Genomic DNA, 14,013 nt, shown 5'->3' with positions numbered 1-14,013 from the left:
CTGGCGTCAAGTAGGGATCGGCGCTTGGGTTCGCTTGATACCAGGGCGATCGGCATCCTCCAATCACCCAATGGGCCGGTTGAGTATCTTCCGCGTAGGCGGACCCTGCCCTATACTGGAGGTCATATACACTCACTACCTACGCTCGAGATATCACAGTGCACTACTCACAACCTCGAGACACCATGCCCATCCATACCATGTACACAACGTTTGTACGTACAATTCTCCATTTCCAAGTGCATTCACTGTCAAAAAGCATTGGGGCTGACGTGTACTACGGTGAATAGTGGCCGTTGAAAGTACAAACTGATGACATAGCACAGGAGCCAAAGAGTCATTGGGCAACTTCGCTTACAGAACTTGTGTACAAGGGACCACTTTGCCCTAAACTACACTTTGAGGACATCCGAAGCGAGGCGCGGGAGTTTGACCGGATGATTTTCCAGAGCGCGGGCTAGATCTCGTCACCTACCCCCAACGCCACTACAGTGCAGACGTCCCTACGCTGCCTACAACCTGGAGAAGGGACATCAAACCGTGGGATTGGGAATGCGGCTGTTCCGGGGGCTGTGTCTATGAAGCCCTGGATGCGTATCATATCCCCATCTTCGTGTATTCTGTCGGGTGTCCAACCTTGGCCCTGGCGTCTACCACAACGTGATGACATGTCCGCGAAGCTCTAACAACCACTGGCCTGCTTGATAACATTATCAATTTGGCTCCAGGCAATGACTGTCCAGGCGATGGATTGTCGTCCTTGATGATCTACACATAATACCACCACATTTTGAGGTCGGGATCATGATACCGAGACCAAGAGGGTGACAATGACATCTGCTGTGCACCTTGACACCGCAGTGATGGTGAGCAATTGGACTACAGCCAAAACAAGAGACAGTACCAAAAAAAGGAGGTGTGACAATAAGGGAAGTGCCGCGTGGGGAGCCTCAGTCAAGCACGCACTTCGAGATATCAAATCCGACATCGAGGCAGCATTGCGGACGTGGTTGTGAAAATCATTGATGAAACGCCCGACGGACACTCGATCATGATCTGTAGCGTTTGCGCTCCATTTCGACCACCTGACGCATATCCACGCAGCAGAACAAGGTGGTAATGGCCGTGAATATTCCCCTCCGACATCCGTATGTACTCGGCCTGAGGTTGGAATTGGAGTTGGAATTGGAGTTTTCGCTGAAAGCCTCGAACTTTGGCTCGGTGGGGAGTCGCTCACTGTGCGTCCGTGGCACATCACGGCCTGCAACTCTGCGTGCCCATCCACACTATCCATCAACACCACCATTATCAAAAAGTTGAGGATGGTTTTTTATTCGCAAGAAACCTTGACACCCAAGTCTTGTCTCTACCCCAGAAAGGCTAGCGCAAGCCCCTCCTTGGCACTAACGACCCTTGTCGACCTGTCGGTGCTGCTCCCACACCCTTCTTACGCCTTTGTGGTTGGACAGACTGCCGAGTGCTCTTTTCTTGGACAACTTCTCACCCAGAGTCCCTTCTGCTTCCGCCCCTATCCCCGGCGGCGTGCGTGCCTGCCCGTTCAAACGTCAACAGTCGGCGCGGCGGCAGGAGCGACTCGAGGTCGGACGGTACCTGCTACCTACCAGCATCGCAGTGGAAGGAACCCAATGACCCGGCCAGATCTGACGGGGGAACCCAATGACCCGGCCAGATCTGACGGGGCAAGAGGGGTGGCTTCCGGTGGGCTGCAACCTGGACGTCCTTTCCCGTTAAGGACACCTCCTCGCTCTCGAGTTGACACCTCACAGCTCGTTGAAATGTTTGTGGGAACCGAAACCTGAACCTTCGCGCTCCGTCGTGTTCGTTTCCCACAAAATTGGCCCCAAAGGAGAAGGACGAAAACCAACATGGACGCTTGACGTGACAGGACGTGGAGCAATGCCACTTTCGACGGCCAACGGTTGAAAGTCCAGACTCTGCCATTTCGAGGTCAGCGCGCAGTAGCCAGCGCAAAGTTCAGCTCAGACTGGCCAGCATCCCGTCATTCTAGGCAAGTAAGTACATTACATACATACCTTGCCTTTCAGACACGCAGCACCGTGAGCATCAACGGAAGCACAACACCCCGTTTAAACCCTTCAAGCTCTTAGTGTACCTGGTGTATGGGTACACGACACTAGCACCATTGACCATGACCTCCTAGTTACCGATTTGCTGGAATTTAATGGGCCTCGACTCGAACCTCACAGTAGGTTGGTACCTCGGCGCACCGGTGGCAAGTGGAAAACGATATTGGTGGTCCCCATGGAGGTGAGATTTGATACCGGGCGGATCTCCATCCATCACCGAGTCCACTATTGCCTTCGAGAAATGTCCACTTCTCTCCCGATGGGAATCCAAAGTCAGGAACTCTCGGGATCTAACAATTCCCAGTGGATCATCCATCACAACGTGGTGGACATTTCCACTCTTGATGGTCTTATGTCTCTTTTTCCTTACGTCGTCTTCTCTTTTCTTTCCTTCCCCCTGTTCGCCGCTCGAGTTCGTTCTCTTGGATGGTTATCTGGGCCATCCAGTCTGTCTGCTCCGCCTACCCTGGCCTAACTGGCCCATCCCCCGCGCTTCTGTCATCCCGTTCTGACATTCCGGACGTCCAATGCTATCAAACTTGCAACTATGCAATATTAACGGGCTTGATAGTGCTGTAGCCTTCCTTCTTTCCTTTGTCTCCCCCTCCGTGTCCGTTTCCACTCGTCACATTTTCGATGTCACCTACCGTTGACAGGCTGCAGTCTATCTGTCTGGCACATCTCTCTGTGCCTACGGGGCTTTGTGATGACTGTCGATGCACTCAAGGGGGGGCCACTGGCGGCTCCTGGAGCTTTTTGCCCTTTCGCTCTGTATAACAGCACATATCCATCGTTACCCAGCATATCCTTACAAGCATCGTCCTGGTGGGAGGTCAACATCATCTTCTTTCCAGACTCTCGTTCTAGAGTGGTCTCAGCCACACCTCTTTCAGCCCGGTGAAGTCTGGAGAAGCCGTTTCATGCCCGCCCGGCTAGAGGAAGTGGAAGTAAGACCGGGGGTCCGCCTTACTTGGACGACAAGTGCATCATCATCATCCACTCTCAAACCTTACTGGCATGTGCTGGATACCTGTCATAGGTATTCACAAACGCAGTTCCCCCCATGTATACATACGTCTTTGTATCCTCGCAAGCTTTCTTGACCTCCCACCCATGCCCAGTGACCACCTTCCCCCCCCTTGGCCGAAAGCTACGCTCCCTCATCATCAATGCCCAGAGACCTGGTTACACAGTACCAAGTGCACGCACGGTATCTTAGCCGTATTCCGGGGGTCTTGGAGGACCGGGGTCCCCGTTCGTCTGCTACGTCGAGTTAGCGGGTATGGTGGGGGTCTCGCAGGCTTCGATAGGACCAGGGCCAGGACGGGAGCAGGAAGCCTGAGTGGGACTGGACTTATTGTTTCTGGGCTGGGCCCCGTCTCCTGCCTGCAAGTGCAAGTTGTGGCCCCGGGCTGCTGCAAGTACCTCACAAGCTTTTACGCACCGTCTTCTCGCTCCCCATACGGAGTGGGTGGGTAATGACATTGACAGGCATCGATGTGCAGGGCAAGGTTGTTGTCAAGAGTACCACCCAGCTGGAGTCGGTCTTCGAGGTACGTATTGGATCATGGTACATCCACTCTCTCTGTCCTAGCTTTTCCCGGGATGTGAACCCAAGGGGAGAGTCCCATCCGTTATGGAATCCTAAAGGGCCTCGACAATGAGTGAACAAGATCTCCCAGCCTGAAATGGCTTTGTCCATCAATTGGCCATACCGGATGCAAGACCCCGGCCGCTGTCAGTCCACACTCATCTTGTCTCTTTTATATACATCCCACATGTACGCCCAAGTATTGATATACCCATCTCATCCCCCCAGATTTAACGTCCACTCATCAGTCCCAGAAACTCGGGTCTCACTTGGCTTGACAATATAATAGTCAGACTAATCCTGACTTACAACATCGCTTCACTCACCTTGGCTTGTCTCACCTAGCCGTCTTCCATCTTCGCCTTTCCCCATACTACCACCCATCGACAGGTATCCCACAGACAAGATGGCGCTCACAGCTCAACCGTCGGCCCCCGCGGGCTGGGAACGTTGGCCCCAGCACCACCCCAACAACGACTATGTTATGATGGACGCCGATGTTATGCCCTACAACGCACGGCCTATGACCACAGCACCGATGCAACAACGGCCTTCCTTGGTTCCCCACTATATCCCAACGACATCTATGAGCACGGCTCCCATCACCAGCATCAGCGCGCCAGCACACTATCAGCCATCCGTTTCTTATGGCGGAGGATATCCGGCTTACCCGCTGCCTTCGCCTACTACCATGAGCTCTCAGTACAGGCATCAGCATTACCAGGAACGACCATCACTACATATGATTACGCCTGAACTTGAGGACACCAGGGGCCCGCATCATATTAGGGATGCGAGGCGGTACAGTGAAGAGAGCAGGAGCCCATCGGAGCGTAGCGATTCTCAGGCTTCTACGGCGGAGACGACCATCTCGAACCACTCGACCTGTTCACGAACCATCACCCCCAATGCCCCGGTCAACGGAGCGCCTCAAGTCGAGTTTAGCACTGCAGTGGACAAGCTCATGAAGGTTATTCAGTCCAAGATGAAGGACACAGATGCCGAGCAGAGCGGCGATGACAAGGACATCAAGGTTGAACAGGTATGATGAACCCTTCCTTTGAGGCTGAGTGAGTCTAACTTCTTTTTAGCAATCATCCCCCGATTGCCAGGCAAGAGTACAGCAACCGGCCGATAAGCAGAAGCGTAAGCGATATGAGTGCCAAATCGAGGGCTGCAATAAGAAGTTCTCCCAGAAGACGCACCGCGACACCCATGTTCGATCTCATACTGGAGATAGACCCTATGTTTGCCCTATTCCTGGCTGTGGTGGAAGATTCACACAGGCCGGTAACTTAAAGGTACGTTTCAGCCCTACCGTGGCTACAGTGCCAACAAATTCTAACCAAGTCTTAGACACACAAACGTCGTCACACAGGAGAGAGACCCTACCGTTGCGAGGTATGCGACAAGGGTTTTGTGCAACGTGGGGATGTCAAAGCACACATGAAGACACATCTTGGCACAAAGGCATTCCTCTGCAGACTCGACAACTGCCACAAGCAGTTTACTCAGCGGGGAAATCTCAAGGTAAGAAATGCGTGGTTATGTGTGCCTTTCTTAAAGCGGGAACTGACTCAGCTTGCTTGTTTGCAGTATCACCAAAACAAGTACCACAACGAGACCATCAAGGCTCTCGCCGCCAGATTCGACACCATTGAGGATTGGTCGACTGTATCGAAGGAAGACATGGAGATCTTCAAGGACTTTGCCGTGGTTCACAAGAACAGCAACAAGGGCATCAAGGGCCGTGGAAAGCATCGCAAGGTGAAGTCTGTGCCTCAGAGCTCGCCCACAAGCCCCACCGGACACTCGCCGCTTCCCAATATCATGGCTTCTCAGTATCCTCTTCCTTCGGGCCCCGGACTTTCGCATCTTCTTCACAGTCCTCATCCGCTCCACCCTCCCCTCCATCACCAGGGTCCTAGCCACTCGGCTATGTACGGAATGCCCCGACCGGGCTTCCATGGCCATTACGAAACATATGATCATCACGAAGTTGACACCGTGGCCAGCAGTCGCGGCTCGGTAGCAGAGCCCATTTACCACCACCACGAGGAGCATCCCCGGGAGCTTGCTTTCGGCGACCGGATCTACTAATCATCATTTACTGAGATGATGATAACACTATGATTGTGTGGCGATGTGTACGAAGGATGAGTCTGCTTCGCTTCTCTATTCACAACCTTTTCCTTATCTGTATATGACTCGCTCTTTCCTTTGTTGTTTCTTTTCATATCGTCAGGCCATTTCCTTTGTTTGATATCACTGTCTTCGGAGTTATTGTGTGTTTTTTCGTGGGCGGTTCGCATTTGATCATAAAATTTTACAGGGTTCGGGGGGTTGGTGGCAAGCGGCATCTGAATTGGTATTTTGCATCCGTGGTTTGTTGCATGGGGATACTAGTCCCTCGTTGCCTTGTTGGCAACCTTGCATATCTTTTACAAAAGGAGTTCCGGGGCGATGGGGCGGCACACGCCGCGGTGGCAGCATGACACGAACACAAGAGGAAAGATATGTGTATACAAGCATGGATGTATTATATGCGCGCCGGTGGATGATCGGTCATCTACGGGAGGTAGGATGACCGAGCCGGCTGGTTTGACTGGTTGCAAAAGGAAAGATACCAATGGGTGGATTTTGATTGCGCGAAAGGGAAGCGAAAAGCAGTCTTTTGCTAGGAGGATTGGGTAACTTATGTTGCCTGTTGTTTTAGGTACATATACCAAAAGGATCGCAGGGCGCTTGGGAGGGAGGTTTAGCCCGTCTTTTTTTGTTTAGTTATGCCTTGTTGTGGACTTTGTCCGCAATGAATAAGATTTCTTTGAGAATCATTTTACCTTTCTTTGCCAATATCGAAACGTGATTGACAATGTCGGAAAGTAGCGGCATGGTCATTCTGCCTTCGAGCCGTTACTGCCGGCATCACAACGCCAGCCTCGCCTTACCTTCCAGTATTTTACAACGCGGGAGGCAACTTCAACACATCGTCATTATCATCGAGGACCTAATCTAGACAAAACAACATTCAGTTACAGTTTTAGTTACCTCCCAACACATCCCCCAAGCATCAACAAAATCACACATGACTGACCCACCTCAACCTCGCCTCGATCAGCCGGTGCAGCCCGAAAGGATACACAAGATCAAGCAACTCATAACCTTCTACCCTAACTTCGAGAAGTCTTTCAGTCAAGTTCCATATTCAACCATAAACAAAAGGAGCTGCTAATCCAAAGCAGAGTGTCTCCTGGCATAGACCAAGGGACCAACAAGCGGGAGGTGCGCCAAGGCTCCTACGTCATTGAATGGGGGTCATAAAGCCAAAGACTGAACGATTCTGTCATCGACCAACAAAAAGATGGACCGGTAGCTCAGGGGTAGAGCGTTCGGCTGCAGTCCGAACGGTCACGCGTTCAAATCGCGTTCAGTCCTCTTCTCTTTTTTGATTTTTTTTTGACTTTCTTACTTTTGTTCGATAGGTACTGCATATCTTGTGTTTCTTAGAAGGTCATTGTTTTCTTTCTTCCTTTTTTTCTATTGGTGGACTGTCAATCTTTCGGCATCATAGCTAGGCTTCGTGGTATTTCTCGATTGTGATCTAGCACGCGCCAGTATGTGATGTATAAAGCTTATCCCATTCCCTTTTGGGTTCAATGTCTTGAAGTTATTCTGGCCTGCTGCTCTATATTCAATCTGGCGATCAGGTCTTGCACTAAGAAGATGCAGGAAAGCACGCTGTGACGGGCAGTGTCTCGACGGCCAGCAGGCAACTGAGTTGAAGATGAACTCGGATGTTGCATCACTCCGGTCTCTCGCCTCACCTATTCGGTGATTACGACTGCGGTGAGAACAACGGTGCCCACAAGACCTGATTTGACTCTTCGGGCTACAACTTCGTAGAATGTGTGATGATAATGCCATCCCTCTGTGGCTGCCTACCGCATCGGGATTTGTGTCAGCAATGCGATGGTGAGACTTCTACTGCGGACTCAGCTCTTGTTAAGTGTTTTCTACCCAAATATCCTTATGCTAGATTCCTACTCTTGTAAAGACAAGTATGTTGTACGCTGTTTTTGCAATGCGACAAACTCAAGACTAGCCACGGTGTTTCTGGGAACGGTTCTGGTTCGAGGCTCATACATCATGAATGTACCATCACTACTGTCCAGTCCCGACTCCAGCCTCATGGAATGATATCCAACCTCGTTTTATATGGACTCCATGTCTTTCAAGTCTATGGTGTTGTTTATCCAGGTGCCTCATCTACCTGTACGTATACACACAATAATACAAAATGATGATACACCAACAATCTCGCACAACATGCCAGGCGGTCATCAGAAGAGACCACACCAACCCCAACCGTGACTCCCATGCCTCTCTTTCGACAGCCTGTTCCCATCACATACTACCGCCCACCATCTTAGGCAGATAATACTTGACATTCTCATACACCAAAAAAGTCACCCACGTCGCTGGCAGCACCCTCACCACACCAGGCATCATGCCCCTATAAAACCCTCTAAACCCTTCCTCCCTCCACAGCTTCCTCACCACCCCCGCTATGCCCCGCCCAAACAGCTCATCAGCCAGATGATGCTGCAGCCTCGCCCTCATGACCTGCAACGGGTACGTCGCCGTGCCGGCCACCAGCTTCGCCACAGTAGAAAGCACAATCGTCGCCTCGTTCGATATCCTCTCCTCCCCTTCTCCATTCAGTGCCACTTCCTGCTGACCATAACTAGAAAGTCGCCGCTTAGCGTCCCTGCTCGCGATATACATCCTCCGCGCGGGGTCGTACACGGCGAATTGCACGGCGCCGTGGCTGACGGCTAGCATGCCGACTCCTAAACCACGGTAGAAACCGAGGATCCCTTCGGATCTGAATAGCCGGAAGGCGCCGGATAACATGCTCGGGTAGGCGTCGGCGGCGGCCCGGTCGGTGGATAACATGCGGGTCTTGAGGACCCAGATGGGGTTGGTGATGATTTGCGTGGCGGCGCCGGCGAGGAGGGAGGCGGCGAAGAAGTCGGTGGGGGAGAGGTGGGATTTGATTTGGGCTTGGGTTTCCCTTTGGATGGTGGTGGTGGTTACATCTTTGTGGGATGATGATGAGAAAGAGGTTGATGATGATGGTGAAGGAGGGGGAGGGGCCTTGAGGTGAGCGATGAGTCGCTCGAAACGGGACTTGAAGAAGAAAAAGGAGGCCCAGCTGGTGGCGTTGCCGATGAGGTTCGGGGTCAGGCCGCGGTAGAGGGCGGCGAGGGGCTGGTCGGTTTGCGCCAGACTCCGGAAGACGGAGACGGTGGTGAGCGCTGCCGAGGGGTTGGTTGGGCTGCTTCGGTGGACTGTTTTTATGATTAGTTATTTTGTTTATATGAGAGTGAATGTTGAGTTGATATTGTTAACATACTCTGCATCCGAGTCTTGACAATATCAAGCGGATGGACAATCAAAGTGGCCATGGAGCCGGCCGAAAGACCGGCGACCGTCTCGACGAGAGCCGGGGAGAGGCCCGCATCGCTGGATTTGGTCATAAGAAATAAGAGAGGGAGGGGAAAACACCGGATCCGGTTATTTTGGGTTGTGCTACATGATCCCCGTAATGTGTGTATTTTAGGTGTATCCGGGCCTCTGCGTATGCGCCCGTGGCCGTGTGATCGACGGCAAGAACGGCGGGCGCGGAGGGTGGCGGGCTTCGGCACGCAAAGGACGGCGGTGCTCTGCTTATAGACGGGCGAAACGGCGGTTGATGTCTTCAGTGGAAAATGTTAGTGTCGGTTGACCCGGACAGGCGGGTCGAGACGGCATATGACGCAAGGTACACAAGGGCCCCTCGGCCGGAGTGGGACCGGAAAGAAATGGAACAGGGGTGCGCAAAGGTCAAATTACTGGCGTTCAGTTTACCTGTAACAGCGCGTAATGCATCGTGGAGGTTCGGTGGTGATGATTGTATCTTCTAGGAGTTCTGATGGGTGAATGTCTGTATTTTTAAAGGTTGCTCGTATGCCTCTTAAACTATGGTCTGGTACCAAGTATTCATACCTACCAGGTCAGGTAAAAAGTAAATGCAATGCATACACGCCAAAGGACATGGAAGTCCGTTATATTTCTTCCTTACATATCCCGCTCAAGTATGTTTTTCACATGGTCCAAAGGCTGGTTAAAGTGAGAGCTTATGCCTGGGCGGACATAAAGCTGCTGAACCCGGAGCTGCGACTGTCTCTTTTCCAACCTTCGTATAAGTGACCATCAATACTGGCGCAGCAGTTCAGGAGCGATATGTATGGGTCGGCCAGATACTGTGACTCAGGTGTCGCCTCATGATGATACGCACTTGCGGCAGCCAGTGTCCATTCGATATTCTTCGCTGGGGTTGTTCGATAGAGAGTCGTCTTTGATTATAGTGTACAGTTATCGTGGTGTATCTCGGTCTCAGTCCTCTCCCGACTGTCCATGTCCCACGTAGTTATGTTCGATCCTCCGGTGTAAGTCGTTTTATGCCCATCCGGGGCGCCGTCTCGTCATCGTTCGTCCAGAGATAAGCTCGCTTGTAAGCAATAGTACATGTACAATCCAAACTTTCTACCCATAACTCTGATTTCGTTATTGGTCGTTTAGGAGAGCGGGGAGAGGAGGCTATTTGTTTGTTAGTTCAGCACGTCGAGTAGCGGCGGTTGAGATCGTTCGTCGTTGCTTTTCGCTCAACGTACCGGATGACGGAAGGCTTGGGAACACTGCGGGTGTAGCCTATGCGATGTTAGCATCTTGTCCAGTCCAATGCGTCTTAAGTAGATGGCAGATGGGGCGCGCATACCGAGATAGAGGATCAAAGGCAGGTAGCCACTATGCAAACATCATGTTAGCATCCAGAGAGAGAGACCTGAGAGACGACGGAGCGAGCGGGATGCGACTCGGGTGGGATGCCGTACTAGTGAACCACGACCCGCGAGATGTCGATGAGCTTGCCAATGCGCTCCTTGGACTCTTCCGAAAGGGCGAACATCTTGACTGATTTTTTTCTGTTTCCGTATTAGATGTCGAAGCCTAGTGATCGGGTGGTGTCCAGTTGCCGTACATACCTGGAAGGGGTGGGTTCTGTGACGAGTTATTGTCTGGACAAAACGCTGGAAACGCGGCTCCCACTTTGATGGACATCCAAATTCTGGATCTTTTTGCCGGCAGCTTGGACCGGGTCAGCCACATTGGGGCTGCCAAGAGCAGCTTGCTAAATACACCATGCCGAGCTGCCACAGCCGCCTACAGTAGCGTGCTATCAGCGCCGTGGTCGCAGCCTATAGCACGCTACCTACTGCTTTAAGTAGTCATGCACCGTTAGTTTAGTCGTAGTAGTAGTAGCAGCCCATGCGCGAACGGGGCAGGCAACAAGACAGATCTGGACCGCGACTGCACCTTTCGTCTTTACGTCGAGCTTGTGAACTTGGACCAAATAATCTCCGAAAGCTTGACATTGCTCCCTGCACTTTACTAAACCTTTGTTTGCAGCCGATATCCATACCGTTAACAACATCCACACGCATCAAGCTTCTTTTATATCCGCTAAGTTCAAGTAGTCTTTCAGCCACACGAGTGCTACGGCACACGCTTCATCATGTCGAAACATTGGTAAGTCGCAAATCTTGACTTTCCCATCGTCGCTGACCTCGGATCCTCACTCGCACTCTTACTAACGCGTAGACTAGGGAACAAAACAAAGATGCGACCGTATACGTCGGCAACATCGACGAGCGCTTCACCCAGGAGTTGCTTTCCGAACTCATGACGCAAGTCGGCCCCGTACGCCAGGTACACATGCCACAGGATCGAGTCTCGCAAACACATCAAGGTTACGGCTTCGTCGAGTTCGATACCCCCGCTTCCGCCGAATACGCAGCAAAGGTCCTCAACGGAATAAGGATCTGGGGAAAGCCAATTCGCGTCAACAAGGCGAGCGCCGACAAGCAAAAGACCGTCGACATTGGCGCCGAGCTCTTCATCAACAACCTCGATCCCCAGGTCGACGAGAAGATCCTGTACGACACATTCAGCCAGTTCGGCCAGATTCTTCGACAGCCCAACATTGTCAGAGACGACAACAACATCTCAAAGGGCTATGGTTTCGTCAGTTTCGGTTCCTTCGAGGCCAGTGATGCTGCCCGAGCCACGATGAACGGCCAGTATCTACTGAGCAAGCAGATTACCGTCGAATATGCATACAAGAAGGACGGAAAGGGCGAGCGTCACGGCGACGAGGCTGAGCGTAAGCTGGCCGCCGAGGGCAAGAAGCACAACATTGTTCCGGAACAACAGCCTTTGCCGCCCGCTTTCCATATGTCGAGGCCTCCTGCCCCTGGCGTTGCGCCTGCTGCCGAAACCCCGGCCGGTGCCGTTATTCCTCCCGCGGTCGTACCGCCAGCTGTCCCCATCCCTGTGGGTGTACCTGTCGCGGCCGCTCCTGCCTACGGCGTTCCTCCTCCCGGCCCTGCGGCTATGGGTCGTTCTGGACCCCCATATGGTGCCGGCATGCCACCCGGAGGTCCTCGGATACCCAATCTCCCACCCGCGCCCTCTGGCCTCCCTGCAAGGCCACCGCCCAGTCACGGTGGCTTTGGCGGCCCAGTTGGTGACTTCCACCCCGGAGGTGGTGCTTTCCGTGGTGGTCCTCCCGGTCCTCCAGGTCCCGCGGTTCCTCCAGGGCCTGCGGCAATGTACCCTGGCATGCCTCCTCCGGCTGGTTTCCCGGGTGCTCCCCCTCTTGGTGCACCTATGCCTCCCCCTGGGTTTATGCCTCCTGGTGCTGCTCCTCCTCCAGGATTCGGTGCGCCACCCGGAGCTCCCAACGGGTTTGCTCCTCGGCGTTAGAATCCACCTGGAGCTCCCAACGGATATGCTCCTCGGCGTTAGAAGAATGCTTTGTCTGGGGAAGCAAGTCATCGGGGGAAAAATCGGAGAAGATGCCAAAACTGACGATGTCCATGCGGAAAACGATACGGGGATTGGAGGCAAGAAACGGGAGCAGATGGAGCAAAGACGAGCGAAGATTCTGGGTTGGCAACCGAAATGAATATCTGACGTCGAGCTGCCAATAGGGGCGGGACTTCCGGTTCACAAAACCTCCTGACTGGTTGCCATCTCACTATGCGACAAGTTGTTTTTCAGGCGGTCATCGTCACTCCCAGCGAAATATGGGGCGAGAAACCAGAGGCTCGCCATGGGTCTGTTAAGAGGAGAATTCTTCTATTAGCGATCCCCGGGACCAGATGCAATGAGCAGCCTCTACTCTAGGCATATATGACAGTGCCATCGCAGAGGTCAGCAGTTTCTCTTGGACCCTGCACTGCATTCGGGGCTCGTTTGAGAAAGACGTGATCGAACAGCATATGTTGGTTTGAGGATATGTTAGCAAGCCCCGCCCTTTTCTTCGCTTCACACGGCCGGAGGAGCTAACATCAGCATAGCTGAGCCTTCTTAATGACTTCCTCCCAACAGTTATAGATTGATTTTGGCTGGTTGGATCGGACATCCACATGGCAGCCAGTACCGGCTCGGTATATGACTGGAGATGTAGAACTACTCAATAGCCAAGGTCACAGGGCAGGTTTGGAAACAAGTCCTGGAGGGACGAAGTAGAACCCATGACAAAAAGTAATAGATACCCTCGTCTGAAGACGGCAACATGAAAGCTTAGAAACCCTTCAAACTTCTCTTTAACTCGTCTTCGTGGTCCAGTGTACTTCTCCTACCAGTGCCCTTTCCAGATCTTTCTAACCATCAAGTATAAAAATCACAGCACCGCTGGTTTTCATCATGATATCCCTTTGGACATACGCGAGGTCGTGAAGGAGTACTGCAGATCTCTTCTCTCGGTTAGTGTCACGTTGAGGACCGGCCTGCATAGACGGCACCTAAGTGTGTCGTCCTCGGCATCCGCCAGCCATGGTTAATCCCGTCGGAGTGTTCCAGGCCTCACACCAGAAGGGCAGTTCCTTGCTCCCCGGCGAGGCAGGTCCATGTCCTATGAGCTAATGAACGGGTTGGTGTGACACTGTTTCAGCCCAGTTCCAGCCCAGTAGTTCCAGCCACCTGGGGCACTTAGAGGAATCTGTTGCGCTTAATCCGCCTCACACATAAAGGTTCCAGGGTGGACTGAGGAGGCTGAAACCATGAAACCATGAACGACAGCCATCATGTGAAATCCTGAAGGGTGTTGGTAGGTAATCGTTAACGTCGTGAAACCAACCAACCACATATAATCGATGGTTGCAGTACTAATCGAGGACGAGGCTGCTGCAAGTCGACATAAAGATACCG

General features: G+C 52.6%; 4 protein-coding genes and 1 non-coding gene across 5 annotated transcripts; 3 read left to right on the top strand and 2 right to left on the bottom strand.

The window, feature by feature from the left end:
• The first annotated feature begins 426 nt into the window (after positions 1 to 426).
• On the top strand, positions 427 to 6,567 carry SMAC4_04411 (uncharacterized protein). The gene is made up of 4 exons (XM_024655554.2): positions 427 to 4,741; positions 4,791 to 5,000; positions 5,056 to 5,229; positions 5,296 to 6,567. Exons 1-4 carry the CDS (start codon positions 4,106 to 4,108, stop codon positions 5,797 to 5,799), a joined length of 1,524 nt encoding a protein of 507 aa, XP_024511430.1. The 5' UTR covers positions 427 to 4,105; the 3' UTR covers positions 5,800 to 6,567.
• Positions 6,568 to 7,062: 495 nt separating this feature from the next.
• On the top strand, positions 7,063 to 7,134 carry SMAC4_13211. The gene has a single exon. It is a non-coding gene; the product is annotated as a tRNA-Cys (tRNA).
• A 669-nt stretch (positions 7,135 to 7,803) lies between these two features.
• SMAC4_04410 (uncharacterized protein) lies at positions 7,804 to 9,439 on the bottom strand. The gene is made up of 2 exons (XM_003343704.2): positions 9,116 to 9,439; positions 7,804 to 9,050 (listed from the first exon to the last, which is right to left on the bottom strand). Exons 1-2 carry the CDS (start codon positions 9,237 to 9,239, stop codon positions 8,104 to 8,106), a joined length of 1,071 nt encoding a protein of 356 aa, XP_003343752.1. The 5' UTR covers positions 9,240 to 9,439; the 3' UTR covers positions 7,804 to 8,103.
• A 732-nt stretch (positions 9,440 to 10,171) lies between these two features.
• Positions 10,172 to 10,852, bottom strand: SMAC4_12724 (uncharacterized protein). The gene is made up of 5 exons (XM_066091080.1): positions 10,785 to 10,852; positions 10,635 to 10,724; positions 10,520 to 10,548; positions 10,416 to 10,452; positions 10,172 to 10,341 (listed from the first exon to the last, which is right to left on the bottom strand). The coding sequence occupies exons 2-5, from the start codon at positions 10,706 to 10,708 to the stop codon at positions 10,320 to 10,322; spliced, it is 162 nt and encodes a 53-aa protein (XP_065946027.1). The 5' UTR covers positions 10,709 to 10,724; positions 10,785 to 10,852; the 3' UTR covers positions 10,172 to 10,319.
• A 127-nt stretch (positions 10,853 to 10,979) lies between these two features.
• Positions 10,980 to 13,415, top strand: SMAC4_04409 (uncharacterized protein). Its single transcript, XM_003343703.2, has 3 exons — positions 10,980 to 11,328; positions 11,406 to 13,100; positions 13,161 to 13,415. Exons 1-2 carry the CDS (start codon positions 11,315 to 11,317, stop codon positions 12,562 to 12,564), a joined length of 1,173 nt encoding a protein of 390 aa, XP_003343751.1. The 5' UTR covers positions 10,980 to 11,314; the 3' UTR covers positions 12,565 to 13,100; positions 13,161 to 13,415.
• The last annotated feature ends 598 nt before the right edge of the window (positions 13,416 to 14,013 follow it).

Source organism: Sordaria macrospora, chromosome 2 (genome assembly GCF_033870435.1).
Source record: "Sordaria macrospora chromosome 2, complete sequence".
NCBI lineage: Eukaryota > Fungi > Ascomycota > Sordariomycetes > Sordariales > Sordariaceae > Sordaria > Sordaria macrospora.
Note: the sequence above shows the minus strand (reverse complement) of the source record. Positions and strands in the feature narration are given on the sequence as shown.